This window comes from Rhea americana, unplaced genomic scaffold (genome assembly GCF_003343005.1).
Source record: "Rhea americana isolate MKP2758 unplaced genomic scaffold, rheAme1 scaffold_269, whole genome shotgun sequence".
Lineage (NCBI taxonomy): Eukaryota > Metazoa > Chordata > Aves > Rheiformes > Rheidae > Rhea > Rhea americana.
The window spans coordinates 261,998-276,361 of NW_028186389.1; the positions used below are offsets into that span (position 1 = coordinate 261,998).

The window sequence follows — 14,364 nt, forward strand, 5'->3', positions numbered from 1 at the left end:
GGAGTAGTTTAGACAGGGCATCTTCGATTATGATTTTGGACTTATAGGAGAAACTTAGTGGGTCTCATGTCACTGTTAGTGAACAAAATGGAACTGGTAATAACTCTGCATTAAAATATGAATTAAGCTATCTCTAATCAAAAGCCAATGCCTTAACTTGTTAAGGGAACAGAAACCTCTCATTTCCAATTTATGTACAGGTACTGATAGTAGATCCTACTCATGAGACTACAGCAGAATTGTTTAATGTGGCAGAGATGTTCTTCAGTAACCACATCCCACTGAGGTAATATTATGTTTTTATGGGAGGGTTTTTTGTTTGTTTGTTTAGATCAGTTTCATTTTTGTGATTCTTGCAATTGTAAAATGCTTGTTGTTAGGATGCTGTAGAAATTTTAAATACTTTGTATTGCTGGTAGGAAAGGCCATTTTGAAAATGTTGTTCCTTCTTTAAAATGTTTTGAGTAAAACTTTTGCTACTGGCAAAACAGAGCTGAGTAAGAAATTTGGTTTCTCTAACAGTCCAAAAGATACTTAAGAGCAAGCACTGTGGATGAAAGAAGATATAAAAAGCAAGATTCTGACAGACTCTCTATTAGAGATTATATATCACAATTCTGATTCCTAAATACTGTTCAAAATCTTATCAGTATATTCAGAAAAAAAACCCTTTGCTTAAGATGATCGTGGCTGACTGTTGTATGAAGAGTCCATTACCTGTTAGTGTAACAGATTCATAATCTGAGGGTTTGTTTGATTACAGGATAGGACTAGTCTTTGTGGTTAATGACTCAGAAGATGTCGATGGACTTCAGGATCCTGGTGTTGCCCTCCTTAGGGCGTACAACTATGTGGCACAAGAAATGGATAATAATTATGCTTTCCAGGCAGTCATGTCTGTAAGTATTCATTTAAAGGGGAAATGAATGTTTTAATATTTGCCAAAAAATGATAGGTTATGTTCATGTGCTAAAACATATGTAATGGGAAAAAATATTTTTCTACTTTGACTTTATTAGTGTTCAGGGTACCTCAGAATACCTGTACCACAGAATAGCTGTTTCCCTCTAAAGTGCTATGAACTAATTTTAGGAAGTGAGGCCAGATTTAAATGTGATATTTATACTTTTGTAAGCGTTTCTAATCCTACCTCTTTCTTTGTTCTGCTAATACCACTTCTAAACTATTCTATCCCTTTAATGTTACAGCTGAAAGTTTTAGCTGACACATTCTTGCAACATAAAAGATTATAGATACTAGTAAATTTATTTTCACTTGTAGTTCATTTCACTTGTAGCTTGACATTGTTGCACAAATCTGTAAGATGGGCATAAATTTGCTAGTTTTTTTGAAGACAATATTTTTTGTTATACAAATGACGGGGGTTTTATATAGTTGTTAAGTCAGAAGTAAATCTTGTGCCTTCAAGAGGGAAACAAAATTAGCTGCTTTAAATGTAGAGTATGTTATATTCATAAACACGACTTCGTCTGCAAAGAAGAGGTAGCTGTTATGATGTGCTTCACTTGAGCCTTTTTTTTCTTTTTTTGCTGAGCACTACTTTTTCTGCTCAAATATTTTTTGTAACTGAAGATACAAGTTACTATTTAAAGAAATCCACAATACTTACCTATTTCCAATCTGGCTGGAATAACTATGAGGTAAAGCAAGGTAAGTTTTAGATCTACCAGCACTTTGCAACTTTTAGCTTTGTATTTATAAGACATTATTGAATTTATTCAAAAGATTGTCATTTTTATTATCTAGCTGTTAATACTTTGTATAATTACTAGAATACAGGTGGCATGTTACTTTACCTTTGGTAAGAAGAGTTGATTTTTCACTTGCAGCTGTAAACTTGTATTTGTGTCCCTTTTCCAGATATATAACAAAGTAAAAACAGGAGATCAGCTGAGAGTTGAGCATGTGGTTAGTGTTCTTGAGAAACAGTATCCTTATGTAGAAGTAAACAGCATTCTGGGAATTGATTCTGCCTATGATCAAAACAGAAAGGTAAGAATTTGTGAAATAATGATTTTTTTTTACTTCTTTTTTTCATCAACACTGTTTTGCAAATATCATTGCTATGTACAGTTTCTTGCTCAAGTTCTCTTACTTGGTAAAGAAGTATCTAATTCATTATCATACTAGGGTGAGTTTTAATACTGTAAGTATTTATGTTCATCATAAAGTTTATATGTGTGTGTGTATATATATATGCATAGACGCACGCACACATGTATATTTTATATTACAAGATTACAAGAACTAAGGTAAGTTTCATGTCTCTAGAATTGCTTAAAAAAATGCAGAGAGCATGACTCACAGGGGAAACCCAGAAGCTTAGTGTTTGGGAGGGGTTTGTGTGGGTTTTCTTTAGCACTGGTATCTGAATAGTGTCTGAGATAATAGGATGCTGATAAATGCAAAACTCCTTGCCTGTAGCAAGGCATCTGGCAACCCTTCTCAAAGGATTTTTAAAAAAATATTTTTAGGGTTGGTACTTTTCTGTATGGAGAAAGCTGGGAGTACAAAACAGTACTGGGTCATTTTTTTATGTGAAATGAAGAAGATTGTATTTTGGGTTCTGTAGGGGATGGTCTTTTATTTTAGTTGAATGTTCCAGAAGAAAGAATGGAAGTACTTTCTACAAAAGCTCAGTAATATTTATGATACTGCCAGCATCTGGAAATCTGAAGAATGGTGCCAAGGTTATGTACATAGGAAGGTGTAAAGCATAGATGCACGTAAGTCTGTGTAGGAAAGTATAGAAAAAGCATTTTCAGGTAATCATAATGCCTTAAATTAGGGTAGACATTTCTGAATGACAGGAGAGGTCCTATCAATCTACATGATAGATATAGTACTTCTTGCCAGTTGATTTCACTGATCAGAACAAACAGAGCAAATCACACTCAATGTGCTGAGGCATAAAGGATGTGGCCAATGTACTCAGTGCAGTTTCATGGCTAGGGGCAGAGTCTGAGGAGGCAGACTGCTGGAGCCTCCCTCTAAAAAGCTATCCTCAAATTTTCATACATATGAGACTCCTGCTTAAAGGGATCCCATTACTTTCTCTATTACCTAAACACGCCTCTGTTGAGGCATCTTCTTTTGAAGTTACTTTTGAAGTTCTGAAGTTACCATGAAGTCTTGAAAGGGAGTATGTGACTGGGGAGGAAGCAAGACATTATTTAATCAATTGCTTGCTTTCAAAAAGCAAAAGGCAGAAATGGCATGATGAGAGTGAAGCTGGAATGTGAACCTGGGCTGTTCTTATGCTGAGCTAAACAGATTTCCAGTGTAATTAATAACCCGCTTGGCTTGGATTTCAAGCAAAGCCTTCTTCTCACCCTGTTTAAAACACAGGAAAAAAAAAAAAAACATAAACCTTCCACAAGAAATCCCCAACAGATAGTGCTAATCTCTGAAAGACTCAAGAGGCCATTTTGGAGCCCTTGCTCCAAATGTTCTACTTGACGCCATTCAGCATGAACATATCTTAAAAGGAGGTCTTTAAAGAGAGCTTAGCCCTATATAAAGGACAAAACACTGGTCACACTTTCATGTGATCTATGTGATTTTTTTGTCTTTCTTTCTTTTTCTCTGTTCTTAAAAGATAACTATGGGCTAAGGATTAATGATAAAGAGGTTTTGAAAGTTCTCAAAAAGAATGCCTGAGCAGCAGAACTTGATTTTCTGTCCCTAACTGAATATGAATAATGATGGCGCATTTTGCAGTGGTTATGCGAAATGGAGAAACTTGCCTTGACAGAATAACCCCCTCTGGCTTCCCTGCCTCCCTCCCACAGGAAATGTGTGTATAGAAAAATCTTTGGAAACATGTTTCCAAAAAACCCACCCCGAAACAACCAACCAACCAACCAAGAAAACCCACCAAAGCCTCCCACAGCTTACAACAGTTGCAAACTTATATGGCAAATGCTGGTTTCATACTGTGCATTTCTTTAACTGTTACCAAAAAGTATTCACTAGAATTAACTGATTTACGGTATGAACTTAGTAGACTAGTTTGCTAGCATAATGGCTATTTATGTGCGCTTCTTTAATATGAACTAACTTTTCTTGCTTTGAAACTCTGAAAGAGAAGGGCATCTTATGCACATAACATACCAGAAGTGTGTTATGCATTGCATAGCATTTGTATTCAGTATGTGTTACATAAAAGCTGCAAGGACATCTTGGTGTGTTTAGAATAGACTTTGGTAGATATTGCATGGAAACATGAACCCTTGCAGTAATGGTCTGACATGTTAAAGTTACTTCTTTCCCTGTATTTAGGCAGCAAGAGGTTACTTTGAGCAGACGGGTGTAGGTCCTCTCCCCGTTGTGCTGTTCAATGGGATGCCTTTTCAAAAAGATCAGCTGGATCCTGATGACCTAGAAACTGTGACAATGCACAAAATCCTGGAAACCACAAGCCTCTTCCAGCGAGCCGTGTACTTGGTACGTGCTGGGTTCAGCTGTGACTTCAGAGAGAAACATCATTTGAAAAACTGACTTGAAAGTCCCTGAATATGTAATACACATGACAACTTATGTAACTAGTTGGTTTTTAAGTGGTCTAAGGCAAATATATGTGTGATATAATCAAAATTGCTTTTTCTTTCTTTTTTTCCTTCAGGGTGAATTATCTAATGATCAAGATGTAGTTGAATATATCATGAACCAACCTAATGTTGTTCCCAGAATCAATTCAAGGATCTTAATGTCTGACAGAGAGTACTTAGATCTGACAGCAATGAGTAAGGGATGCTTTTAACTGCATTACACCTGAAGTATAAGACTTTTGCTTTCCTAACAGAATGCTCTAGTGGCAAAGCATTAACAGTACCCCAAGTGACATTTTCAGGGGAATTTGACTCATGAAATCGAGAGAATAATGACGCTAAAAAAAAGCCAAGAGCAGTACAGTCCTGTAATGTGTAAAGCAACAGCTTTTTCCTTATTTCTGACCTTTTGAGCAGAGGTTGGCAGTTGCCTTTGGAATTATTGAAAATATGTTGTGCCATATATTGTAGAAGAACTTCTTAGAGCTGAAAGGTTAAAATAACAATAGCCAGTGCAGAGACTCTGCAGTATAACAGCAGGACTGCAGATGCACTTGTGACCTTTCTTGAGTTGGCTGAAGAATAGTAATACAGTGGCTTTTATATGTGTATCATTTAGGTAAACTAACTGGAATCAAGCCAGACTTGAAAAATCTGACTTTTCCATGTCAGAAATGCTATGTAGCTATTAGCGTAACTTAGGAAACAACGAGAACTTCTCAACATGTTAGCTATTAACAATAGAAATGAAAAATAAAAAAACAGTATCATAAGCAAAAAACTGTGGGATGTGTGACTTGATGTCCTGGTAACACTGCTGATTTTCTTTCATTTCACATGGAAATAGTTTGCTTTGGCATCTAATACCTTCTCTCTCATACTTCCTCTCCAGATAACTTTTATGTGGATGACTTTGCTAGATTCACTACGTTGGAATCCAAAGACAAGACAGCTGCTGTGGCAAACAGCATGACCTACTTAACAAAGAGAGGTAGTATCTACCCCAGATATATTTTTTTATATGTGTTTCAGAGCACACATGCAGTACTCAATGCATTTAAGCCATGAACCTTTTTCAAGCCTGTGGGCAATGGTGCCATTCAGATGTTAAAAATATACTTTTGTAGGGCTTGACATCTACATGGAACAAGAGTGTTCCCCTCATTAAACACCTGTAGCCTTCTATGAATAAAGTCCCACCCAAACTTATGCCATGTTGCATAAGACTACCAGAAACACAGTAATGCAAGCTCTGATCCTGCAGTTACACTGACTAGAAAAGTGTAAAAGGGATTCCAGCTCTTTGCCTCGTAATTCGGAATAGCTAAAGATTATGTGCATTCAGAAGAAATTTACAGCTCATTATGTAAGACAACTGCTAATCTGGTCTGTGCTATTCTTACTGCTCGTGTGCATGTACCACTCTGTCAATGATGGTATTGTTTTATTAGTTACACATAAAGCCTTCTGTTAGTATTAAAACAACTGTGCTACTCACTGTAAGAAATGGATGCACAGACCTAATGAGTACAGACCTTATGCTTAATCAGCCCTTGCCTATTCCCATTTTAATTAGGAATCAGAAATAACTTGCTGCTTTTTGAACCGATTTGTCTTGTTTCTGTTTCTGTGTTCTTTACCAGGCTTTTGCAAGTTTCCCCTGATACTATCTCAAGGCACTGTCACCTGCATGTACTGCCTTAAATGTTCCCGTTGCTCTTTGTCTTGCATTTACCCTTGGTTTATGCTCAGTCACTTAGATCTAAACAAGTTTCTTCTCTCCTTTTGTAAACTATTAATTAAACCTACACTTCCATATGCTCATTTGAAAGTGGTGTTTCTTCTGAGGTATTGAACCTGGAGGGGTAAAGCAGCAGCTACTCCCGTGAAAATTAAAAGAAAATATAGGTATTTGTTAACCTTCTGGAGGATTGTGACTGCTCATTCAAAATGTGGTTAATTTGATTAACTTAACTTACTCTTTACTTTCCTGCTCTCTGCTGATTTCATCTCATCAGTCAACAGCTTCTGTTCATGGAGATGTACCAGTTTGCGATCTCATGGCTTCACAGTTTTTGGTTCATTGCCCTTTCTATGACTTAGGATATTTGGTATTTGATTGCAGTAATGTTATAGCATGTTTATTTTCTAAAATAATAGAAAGCTATATGTGTTGTTGACTCAGCAGCAACACTGAAATAGTGCTGGCTTGCTGTTTTTTTGAAGAGGGCAGTTATTATTAACTGTCGACATCCAAGTCAAATGCATGGCAAGTTTTGCAAATGTTCTTCAGAATGCAGCCTTCATGGTATTGTATGAAACTGATATAATTAGTATAATTAGTGCTGTAGTATGAAAATAAAGCATCAATCTTTTGAAAAAAGTGGCAAAGTCTATTCTAATAAAAAACACAGACTTGTTGTGTGTTAAAACTGAACTTAGTGATTCAGTTATGCCTAGCGCAGTGCTGTTCAGCTTCTTCATACACACTGAGATTACTAAAAAGAAAAAAAAATTAATGTCTGTTTCCTTTCCATTTCTTTCCTCTCTGCTTTTTGACCAGGAATGTCTTCCAAGGAAATCTATGGTAACTCATGCTTTAGCATTTCTTATGTTACTGTTCTGGGAATTTTCCACTTCCTTTATAAGGCTGGCTTTAGAACCAGCAAGAAATAAAGCTATTTAAATGCATGTTTGCTTCAGCACTTTTTGTCTCTGTACAAAACTGATTTTGTGAGCTAATAGTATCAGCATGAAGAAGAGTGTGTCTGTACCCTGGCACAAATCTGTAATTAATTTATGGATTCCTTTAAAATTTCTAAACTGAACAGGTAGCAAAAAAATGCAGTTTAGAAATGGTGATGCATGCTGTCCTATGTGGGTTTTCAGTGTGAGGGGAATCAAACCTAATACAATACTTCTATTTTTGACCTACCAGAGTTGATAGCTTAGCTTCATCTGCATCTTTTCTATGTCCTTTTTTTCCAAATCTGTGCATGCACATCTTTTTTCATCCAAATGACAAAAAATAAAAAAAATAGCTCTCCTTCCCTCTACCTCAAAAAAAATTTTTTTTTCCCCCTACAGATGATTCTTTTGTTAGACCAGTTACTTTTTGGATTGTTGGTGATTTTGATAAACCTTCAGGGAGGCAATTGTTGTATGATGCAATTAAACATCAGGTAGGTAATGCTTGCTCAGTGTAGCAGTATAAATAAAGCAGTGGATAGAGGCTTGAGAAACACAGGATTATACTTCTGTCCTGTCTTATGACACAAGAGAGACTAGTTTTTCTGCACGTTTCTATTTTCCAGCCTTATCTTGTCTGTAGGGGATGGAACATCCCTGATCTGCTTGTGCTAGGACAGAATCCCCTCTCAGCCCTCCACTAACACAATAAAGAAAGGATGCTCTTTAGTCCCTGTTCCTAAAATGACATGTCTGAACTTTGGTTTGGAGATGAACATGAGCACTGCTCTCTGTTTTGTCTCTTGTTGCAGAGACTGAACCATAAAAATAAGTAGTTTACTCCTAAATCATTGTTTTGCCAGATCTGAGTGACAGCCAGGGTCCAGTTTTTATTATGTAGCAAATGTACATTGTATTATCTAGAAGATCCCTGTCACAGTAGTGCCTATATGTAGACTAAGTATTTTAGCGTTTAATTAGTATTTTGTCCTTTTAATCTTGTGCTGTTACTTGCCCAGTTGGTATCTGGTTTTCACGATAAGTAATGCAAAGCTTTTGCTATACATGTTATTAAAAAAATTATTCTTGTAAAAAAAAAAAAAAAAAAAAAAAAAAAAAAAAAAAAAAANAAAAACAAAAAAAAAAAAAAAAAAAAAAAAAAAAAAAAAAAGTACCTGAAATCTAAAACTTTCTCTAATCCACTTCTTCTTAAACGCAGAAATCCAGCAATAATGTCCGAATTAGCATGATTAATAACCCCAGTGAAGATCCAAACAGCAAGAATATACTTGTTGCTAAGGCCATATGGGCAGCTCTGCAGACGCAAACTTCAAATAATGCCAAGAACTTCATCACCAAAATGGCAAAGGAGGAAACTGCTAAGGCACTTGAGGCAGGAGCTGACATCTTAGAATTTGCAGTTGGGGTAAGCATGTTTGTTGGTGCCTACAAAGGTAGGATACTTCACTAGTTCTTTTAATGAATATCTTAATGTAGCATGTTTATATGGAAAAGCTGAAGTATGGAGAGTAACACTGTGGGGTGGTTTTTTGTTTTTTTTTTCTCTGAGAGGTTAAGCTTAGTGAATGACAACACTTTGTCTAACAGTAAACATAAATCCTCTTACACATCAAAGCTACTCCACTTTAAAAAGTCAAAAGGAATGCAGGTTCAGAGATCTGTTAAAATGAGTTGGTTGTTCCTTGTGTATCAAGAGAATTTCATGTTCATGATCTGTTTAAGAAAATAAACTACAATTCTCAAATGAGGCTTAAAAATTAGCCAAGAACCACTTAAGAACTGAAGAATGGAGTACGGCCCTTTACATCAGAAGTTGTGATCATGTCTGAGAGTGACAGGTAGGAGTTAGGTTTAACACCACGAAGAACAGGGGCATGAGGATAAATTTTAGCAAGTTACAAAGACCTTTCTGAACAGAAACAAGAAAGACATATTTTAAAGTGCTCATGGATGTAATTTTCTTCCTGTTTCAATGTCAAATTTTTTTTTCCCTCAGGGTATGGATATCAGTATGTTCAAAGAAGCCTATGAATCTCCCAAAGTGGATTTTATTCTGTCTCATGCTATATACTGCAGAGATGTTCTGAAGCTGAAGAAGGGCCAGAGGGCTGTGATCAGCAATGGAAGGGTGAGATTGATCAGCAGATAGTAAGAGTTTTTAGAGTCGCAGAGAAGCGGACCTTGAGCAGCAGAGTCTGAGAATCTGATACAGTGTCTCTGCCTTCTTCGGGTCACTAGATTGCACCTAATTTGATTTAGTCAGACCTCCAGTGATCTGTGCTTTGTACTGTGTCCAGTTGGAAGTTTTGTACAAATTCAGATGTTTAAGTAGCAGAAGTTTCAGTCACGTTGGCAATGAATGGAGTCCAGGGCCTAAAAGGGCATTGGGCAAAATGTTCCCATATCTGCCCCTGATTAAAGGATGCTGGTGACCTGATCTCTCCCACAAGCTCTTCCTACAAGACCTGCTTAAATTAGGCCAATTCTGTTGTTACAGTATTACTCTGCAAATAATGAAGCCCAGCTGTGTACAGCATTCAGCTTTCTTCTGTCATCTGCTTGATACTTAGGAAAAAAATGCAAGTTCCAGTGACTACTGTATACTTTATCAGGTTAAACATTTCAAGTGGTAACTTGCAGTATTCTATTCTATTCCCATTATTAGCAATATAGCAAGAATTCTCTAGGCAGCTTTTTAGGCTTCTGAAGACTACTGGAGTAAGGTTTGGTAGAGCTTTGCTTCACTACTGGAATTGGCCTGGTATTCTGTTGCCCCCTCAGGTTGTAATATTGCAGGTATAATTTAATAGGCCATATTTTTGCAAATCAGTGATCTTACTGAAAACTGTAAGCATGCTTTTTTTTTTTTTTTTTTTTGTCTCAATGTCTAGGTTATTTTATACTGTGGGCTCTAAATAGCTGGAATTATCTATTAAACTTGGTTGTTTATTAATATCAGTCAGAAACAGTTAACACCCATCAAGTTTGGGCCTGAGTATTTACTTAATACATCTTTGAATTTTGTTTCAGTGCAACCTTTACATGGTAATTCCGATTCCATTTTCTTTGTAGGTTATTGGCCCATTAGAGGATGCTGAGATGTTTAATCAGGATGATTTTCACCTCCTTGAGAATATCATACTGAAGACATCAGGACAGAAAATCAAATCCCAGATTCAGCAGCTGGGATTTGAGGAAGATCTGTAAGTAAACCTGGAGAGACTAGCAAGAAGTGGTGGTACTCTTACAACATGACCTCCTGCAGCCTGGAGAAACCTTAACTTGTATCAAATTAGGTGCTGTAAACAAACACGCCTGTATTCAGTGTGGTCAAGTCTCAACTGTTCAGAGAAGCAAGTCGGAAAGGAAGAAGATGTAAATTATCTGTTTTGGGTTTAATCTGTAGTATCTTATGTTGGTATGGAGCTGTAACTGTATCCCCCAAATTCAGGAAGCAAAATTGGGAATACTGGCAAGCCCTATTGTGGTACTGTGCTCCAAGTTCATCATTCTTGACTTATTACCTGCAATTAGTAGTCATCTACTGTGGCTGTTAACCTCGTAATGGAAATTGAGAGTTGTTGACTGCAGCCTCACTGACAAGCAGCAAGGAAGTGGAAAAGTGCCCAAGTCTCTTGGGACTTGCCCTAAAACCGTTTAAGTGAACATGGAACAATAAATGCAATAGTCCCTGTGCTCCCAGCAACATGGGCTGCAACAGCCTGTTGTGTTGGGTATTGGAGGAGTTTAGGAAGTGATTTCTTCGATGAAATTAAAACACGAGTAGAGTGAAAGGGTATGAAAAGAACAAGGATGGTAACGCATTCTACAAGGGCTTTTTAAATTCATTGCTGTGTTGCCCTAAATGAAATTTCATTCCAAATTTAATTGACTCTGGCTAGTGACAGCATTATCGACAGAGAAGCTGTCTACATGCAAACGAGAGCTGTTGCTAGCTGCTAAAGGCTATGTTACAAGGTGGTATAAATTGCTGTGTGTTACTACGTTTGTTCTTGAAAAAGCTTTCTGCACTGGACTGCCTTTCTGCTTCTTTAAATGGAACAGAAGCCTGACTTCTCATTAATATTAAGGCCTTCAGACTTGTGGAGGGTTTTCCCCTAGATAAATCTTAAGTGGCAGACTGGTTTAAACCATTTGCCTCCTATGTGTTCTGGTTTTTTAACCCATATGTAGGATTACCACAATATTTATTTAAAATGTGAAGAAAAGAAGAAAAGGGAGAAGAGACTCTGAAGAATAGGTTTCCTGAATCAGTCTGCATTTCAGCTAACTGCTGCTGTCTTCCCAGTATCAAAAACAATTTTTTTAGTAATGTATTTCACTGTCAGTATTACAGAAACATGTAAATGGCTTTTATCTTGTTTTAAAGCAAAACAATAGGAAAAGAAGTAGGGATGAGATAATAATAATCTTAGTTCGAGCTAATTCTTGCCAAAAGAAAAGAGGTGCTCTGTTCAAAGGAAAATCATCTTTGGGTTCAACAGAACATGCACTAGTGTCTGTCGATCAGAACTGGTATTTACAGAGTGAGTGAGTGAGTGAGTGAGTGTGTGTGTGTGTGTGTGTGTGTGTGTGTGTGTATTTGAGCTTGTAGTTAAGATGACAATTCCTGCTGTATTTAGCTTTACAGCTTTTGCAGCAGTCATTTTCCCATGATGCTGCTGTTAAAAGCTGACAATTGATGCTTTTGCAGGCTCCAGTAGGTTAATTGAGGTCTTTTGTATAGACATTGTACGTGAACCTAAGCTCTAGGAGGACAGTTCTAACAGCACACTATACCCTTTTGCATCCACTGCTGTACTGGGAATCAGAAGGGAAATCAAGAAAGGTGGTAGGCTTTTTGGATGGTAGGGCAGAAGAGGCGATACCCTGAACATCTGGACAGAGCAGAGTTCAGATTTTTTGAATAACACTGCTAAGGTTTGCTGAAAGTTTTTGAATTGAACTGCTGCATTAGAAAACATTGTAAACTTGGAAGTCTTCACCAGGCTTGTTTTTGTTATGAACAAATTAGATACCTGTCACTGTAAATCTATGAGACTGAGCTAATTAAGGAAAAACTGACAGACTCGTAAGTACAATATAGCTTCTTGGCAAAGCTATGATGTACAAATCAATTTCTATTGAACTTTCATGAGGTGTTACATTTTTAATAATAAATATGATATTCTTGAAATACAGACTGAAAATTTTTCGGAAAAATAAAAAGGAAGAACTTGTCAGCAGTGATCCTGTTCCTTAGGACCCCTCTTCCTCAGAATTCTCCCACATGCAGGATTGCCTGCCAGTTCCTGGAGTTGCAGTATAAAACAGGGAGGCTGCTGTGAATTAAGGGTGTGATCTGAATCTTTTTACTTCAACCTCTCCTATACCCATATAGGGATGCTGTGCCTGCAGCATGGTTGGCCTCCATTTCCTTAATAGTTAAAACCCTTTGGTACCCAGAGTGATAAGGCTGTATCCCATTTTAAGCATCTTAATGATGGATTAACCCTTAAATATGTTTAATTCTTGAGAGCTACTTCAAAGCATCCTTGAAGTAAAGGGAAGAAGACGGTAAGGACTCCCGTTCTGGAATAGATTTTTGTTTTCAGAAACACAGATCATGTATTTTTATGTTGCTATGTGTTTCAAACAAATTAATTATAAATATATGCGAACAGGAAAACAATCATATAGAGAGAGGTGGTAAAACAGTTTAGGTGTCTGGCTTCAGACTGTTGTTTTTGTTTTTGCTAAATGGCAGAAACTTGGTAATTCTGAGTACTCTTGAGTATTTGTAAACCATGTTCTTTTTTTTTTTTTTTTTTTTTTTTTTTTTCAGTGCAAGTGACTTGGTAATGAAAGTGGATGCTCTTCTCTCTGCTCAACCAAAAGGAGAGGCAAGGATTGAATATCATTTTTTTGAAGAACGATACAGGTATAGGATTGTTGGCATTTGCTAAACAACATTTTTTTTTTTTTAATGTTCCCATGGCTTGAAGTTATGCTTTAACTTCAGATAGCAATAGAGAAGTCATCATCTGTGGACTGTTAAGACACAGCGAGACTTCAGATAGCTATATAGGTAGATAAATAGCTATAGTTTGATCGCTCTCTTAATCAATATTAATACACATATATATCTGTATATTAATATTGATGTTATTTATATGAATATATATAATATATACAGATCAGTATCAATGTACAGATATATATGTATAGTTTAAAGAAGGCATACATTAATAAGTAATTTGGCTTCAGATGGCTAATGTTTTTTCCTGCATCTGTCCATAATTTATATACTTCAAAATTGTTTTCTTCTGTTTAGCGCAGTTAAACTGAGACCAAAAGAGGAGGAGACATACTTTGATGTTGTGGCTATTGTTGACCCTGTCACCAGAGAAGCTCAAAGACTTGCTCCATTACTTTTGGTATGCATGCAGTACAGTAATGCATTTTATGGCATTTGCAGGAAGTTCTTTGTTCTGTAATTTTTGGAAAGTTTTCTTCGTCATCAACTCTGTGGTGACTAGGGGCCTTCTAACAGTGTGGTTGAAATGCACAATACATTTCTTTAGTAGGTGTAATTAGTGTAAAACAGTGTGATTAGTTTTTCTACTAGTTATGAAGATCATGCTTAAATATTTTCTCTATTAGTTTCACCACTGACAGTTTAGTTTGCAGTGACTCTTCTTGGGGAAGAACATTTCTGCATCCCCTAAAGAGGGGCTAGAACATGAGAGACCAGGTAATTGATTTGCTGCCACTAATTAAAACATGAATGTAGTAAAGTAGTAATGAGGAAGGGAGGATTTAGAACAAACATGTCATATGCCTCCTTGAGGTCCTGTCTATAAAAACAGTGGTCCGCTTTCCTAGTTAGTGTTTTAAGGGATATGTCTTTCTCCTTATTTTAGGTTTTGAACCAGTTGATAAATATGAACTTAAGAGTGTTTATGAACTGCCAGTCCAAACTTTCTGACATGCCTCTCAAAAGGTAAGAAACACTATGCCTGGGGGCAGAAAACACATTGGAAAACAGCAATATGGGAGTAGAAGCATGTGCTTAGTATAATGA

The 14,364-nt window shown here is 36.7% G+C and overlaps 1 protein-coding gene across 2 annotated transcripts in view; it reads left to right on the forward strand.

Annotated features, from left to right (window-relative positions):
- Window positions 1-14,364, forward strand: part of UGGT1 (UDP-glucose glycoprotein glucosyltransferase 1) — a 49,135-nt gene that overhangs the window by 18,128 nt on the left and 16,643 nt on the right. The window contains exons 14-27 of one of the 2 annotated variants that reach the window (XM_085307941.1): window positions 201-286; window positions 764-899; window positions 1,882-2,013; window positions 4,303-4,467; window positions 4,646-4,766; window positions 5,464-5,562; window positions 7,135-7,158; window positions 7,659-7,753; window positions 8,479-8,685; window positions 9,277-9,408; window positions 10,353-10,483; window positions 13,126-13,221; window positions 13,615-13,717; window positions 14,204-14,283. In XM_085307941.1, coding sequence (XP_085164067.1) covers window positions 201-286; window positions 764-899; window positions 1,882-2,013; window positions 4,303-4,467; window positions 4,646-4,766; window positions 5,464-5,562; window positions 7,135-7,158; window positions 7,659-7,753; window positions 8,479-8,685; window positions 9,277-9,408; window positions 10,353-10,483; window positions 13,126-13,221; window positions 13,615-13,717; window positions 14,204-14,283 — 1,607 coding nt within the window. The remainder of the gene's footprint in view (window positions 1-200; window positions 287-763; window positions 900-1,881; window positions 2,014-4,302; window positions 4,468-4,645; window positions 4,767-5,463; window positions 5,563-7,134; window positions 7,159-7,658; window positions 7,754-8,478; window positions 8,686-9,276; window positions 9,409-10,352; window positions 10,484-13,125; window positions 13,222-13,614; window positions 13,718-14,203; window positions 14,284-14,364) is intronic. The other variant, XM_085307940.1, reaches the window with a different exon arrangement.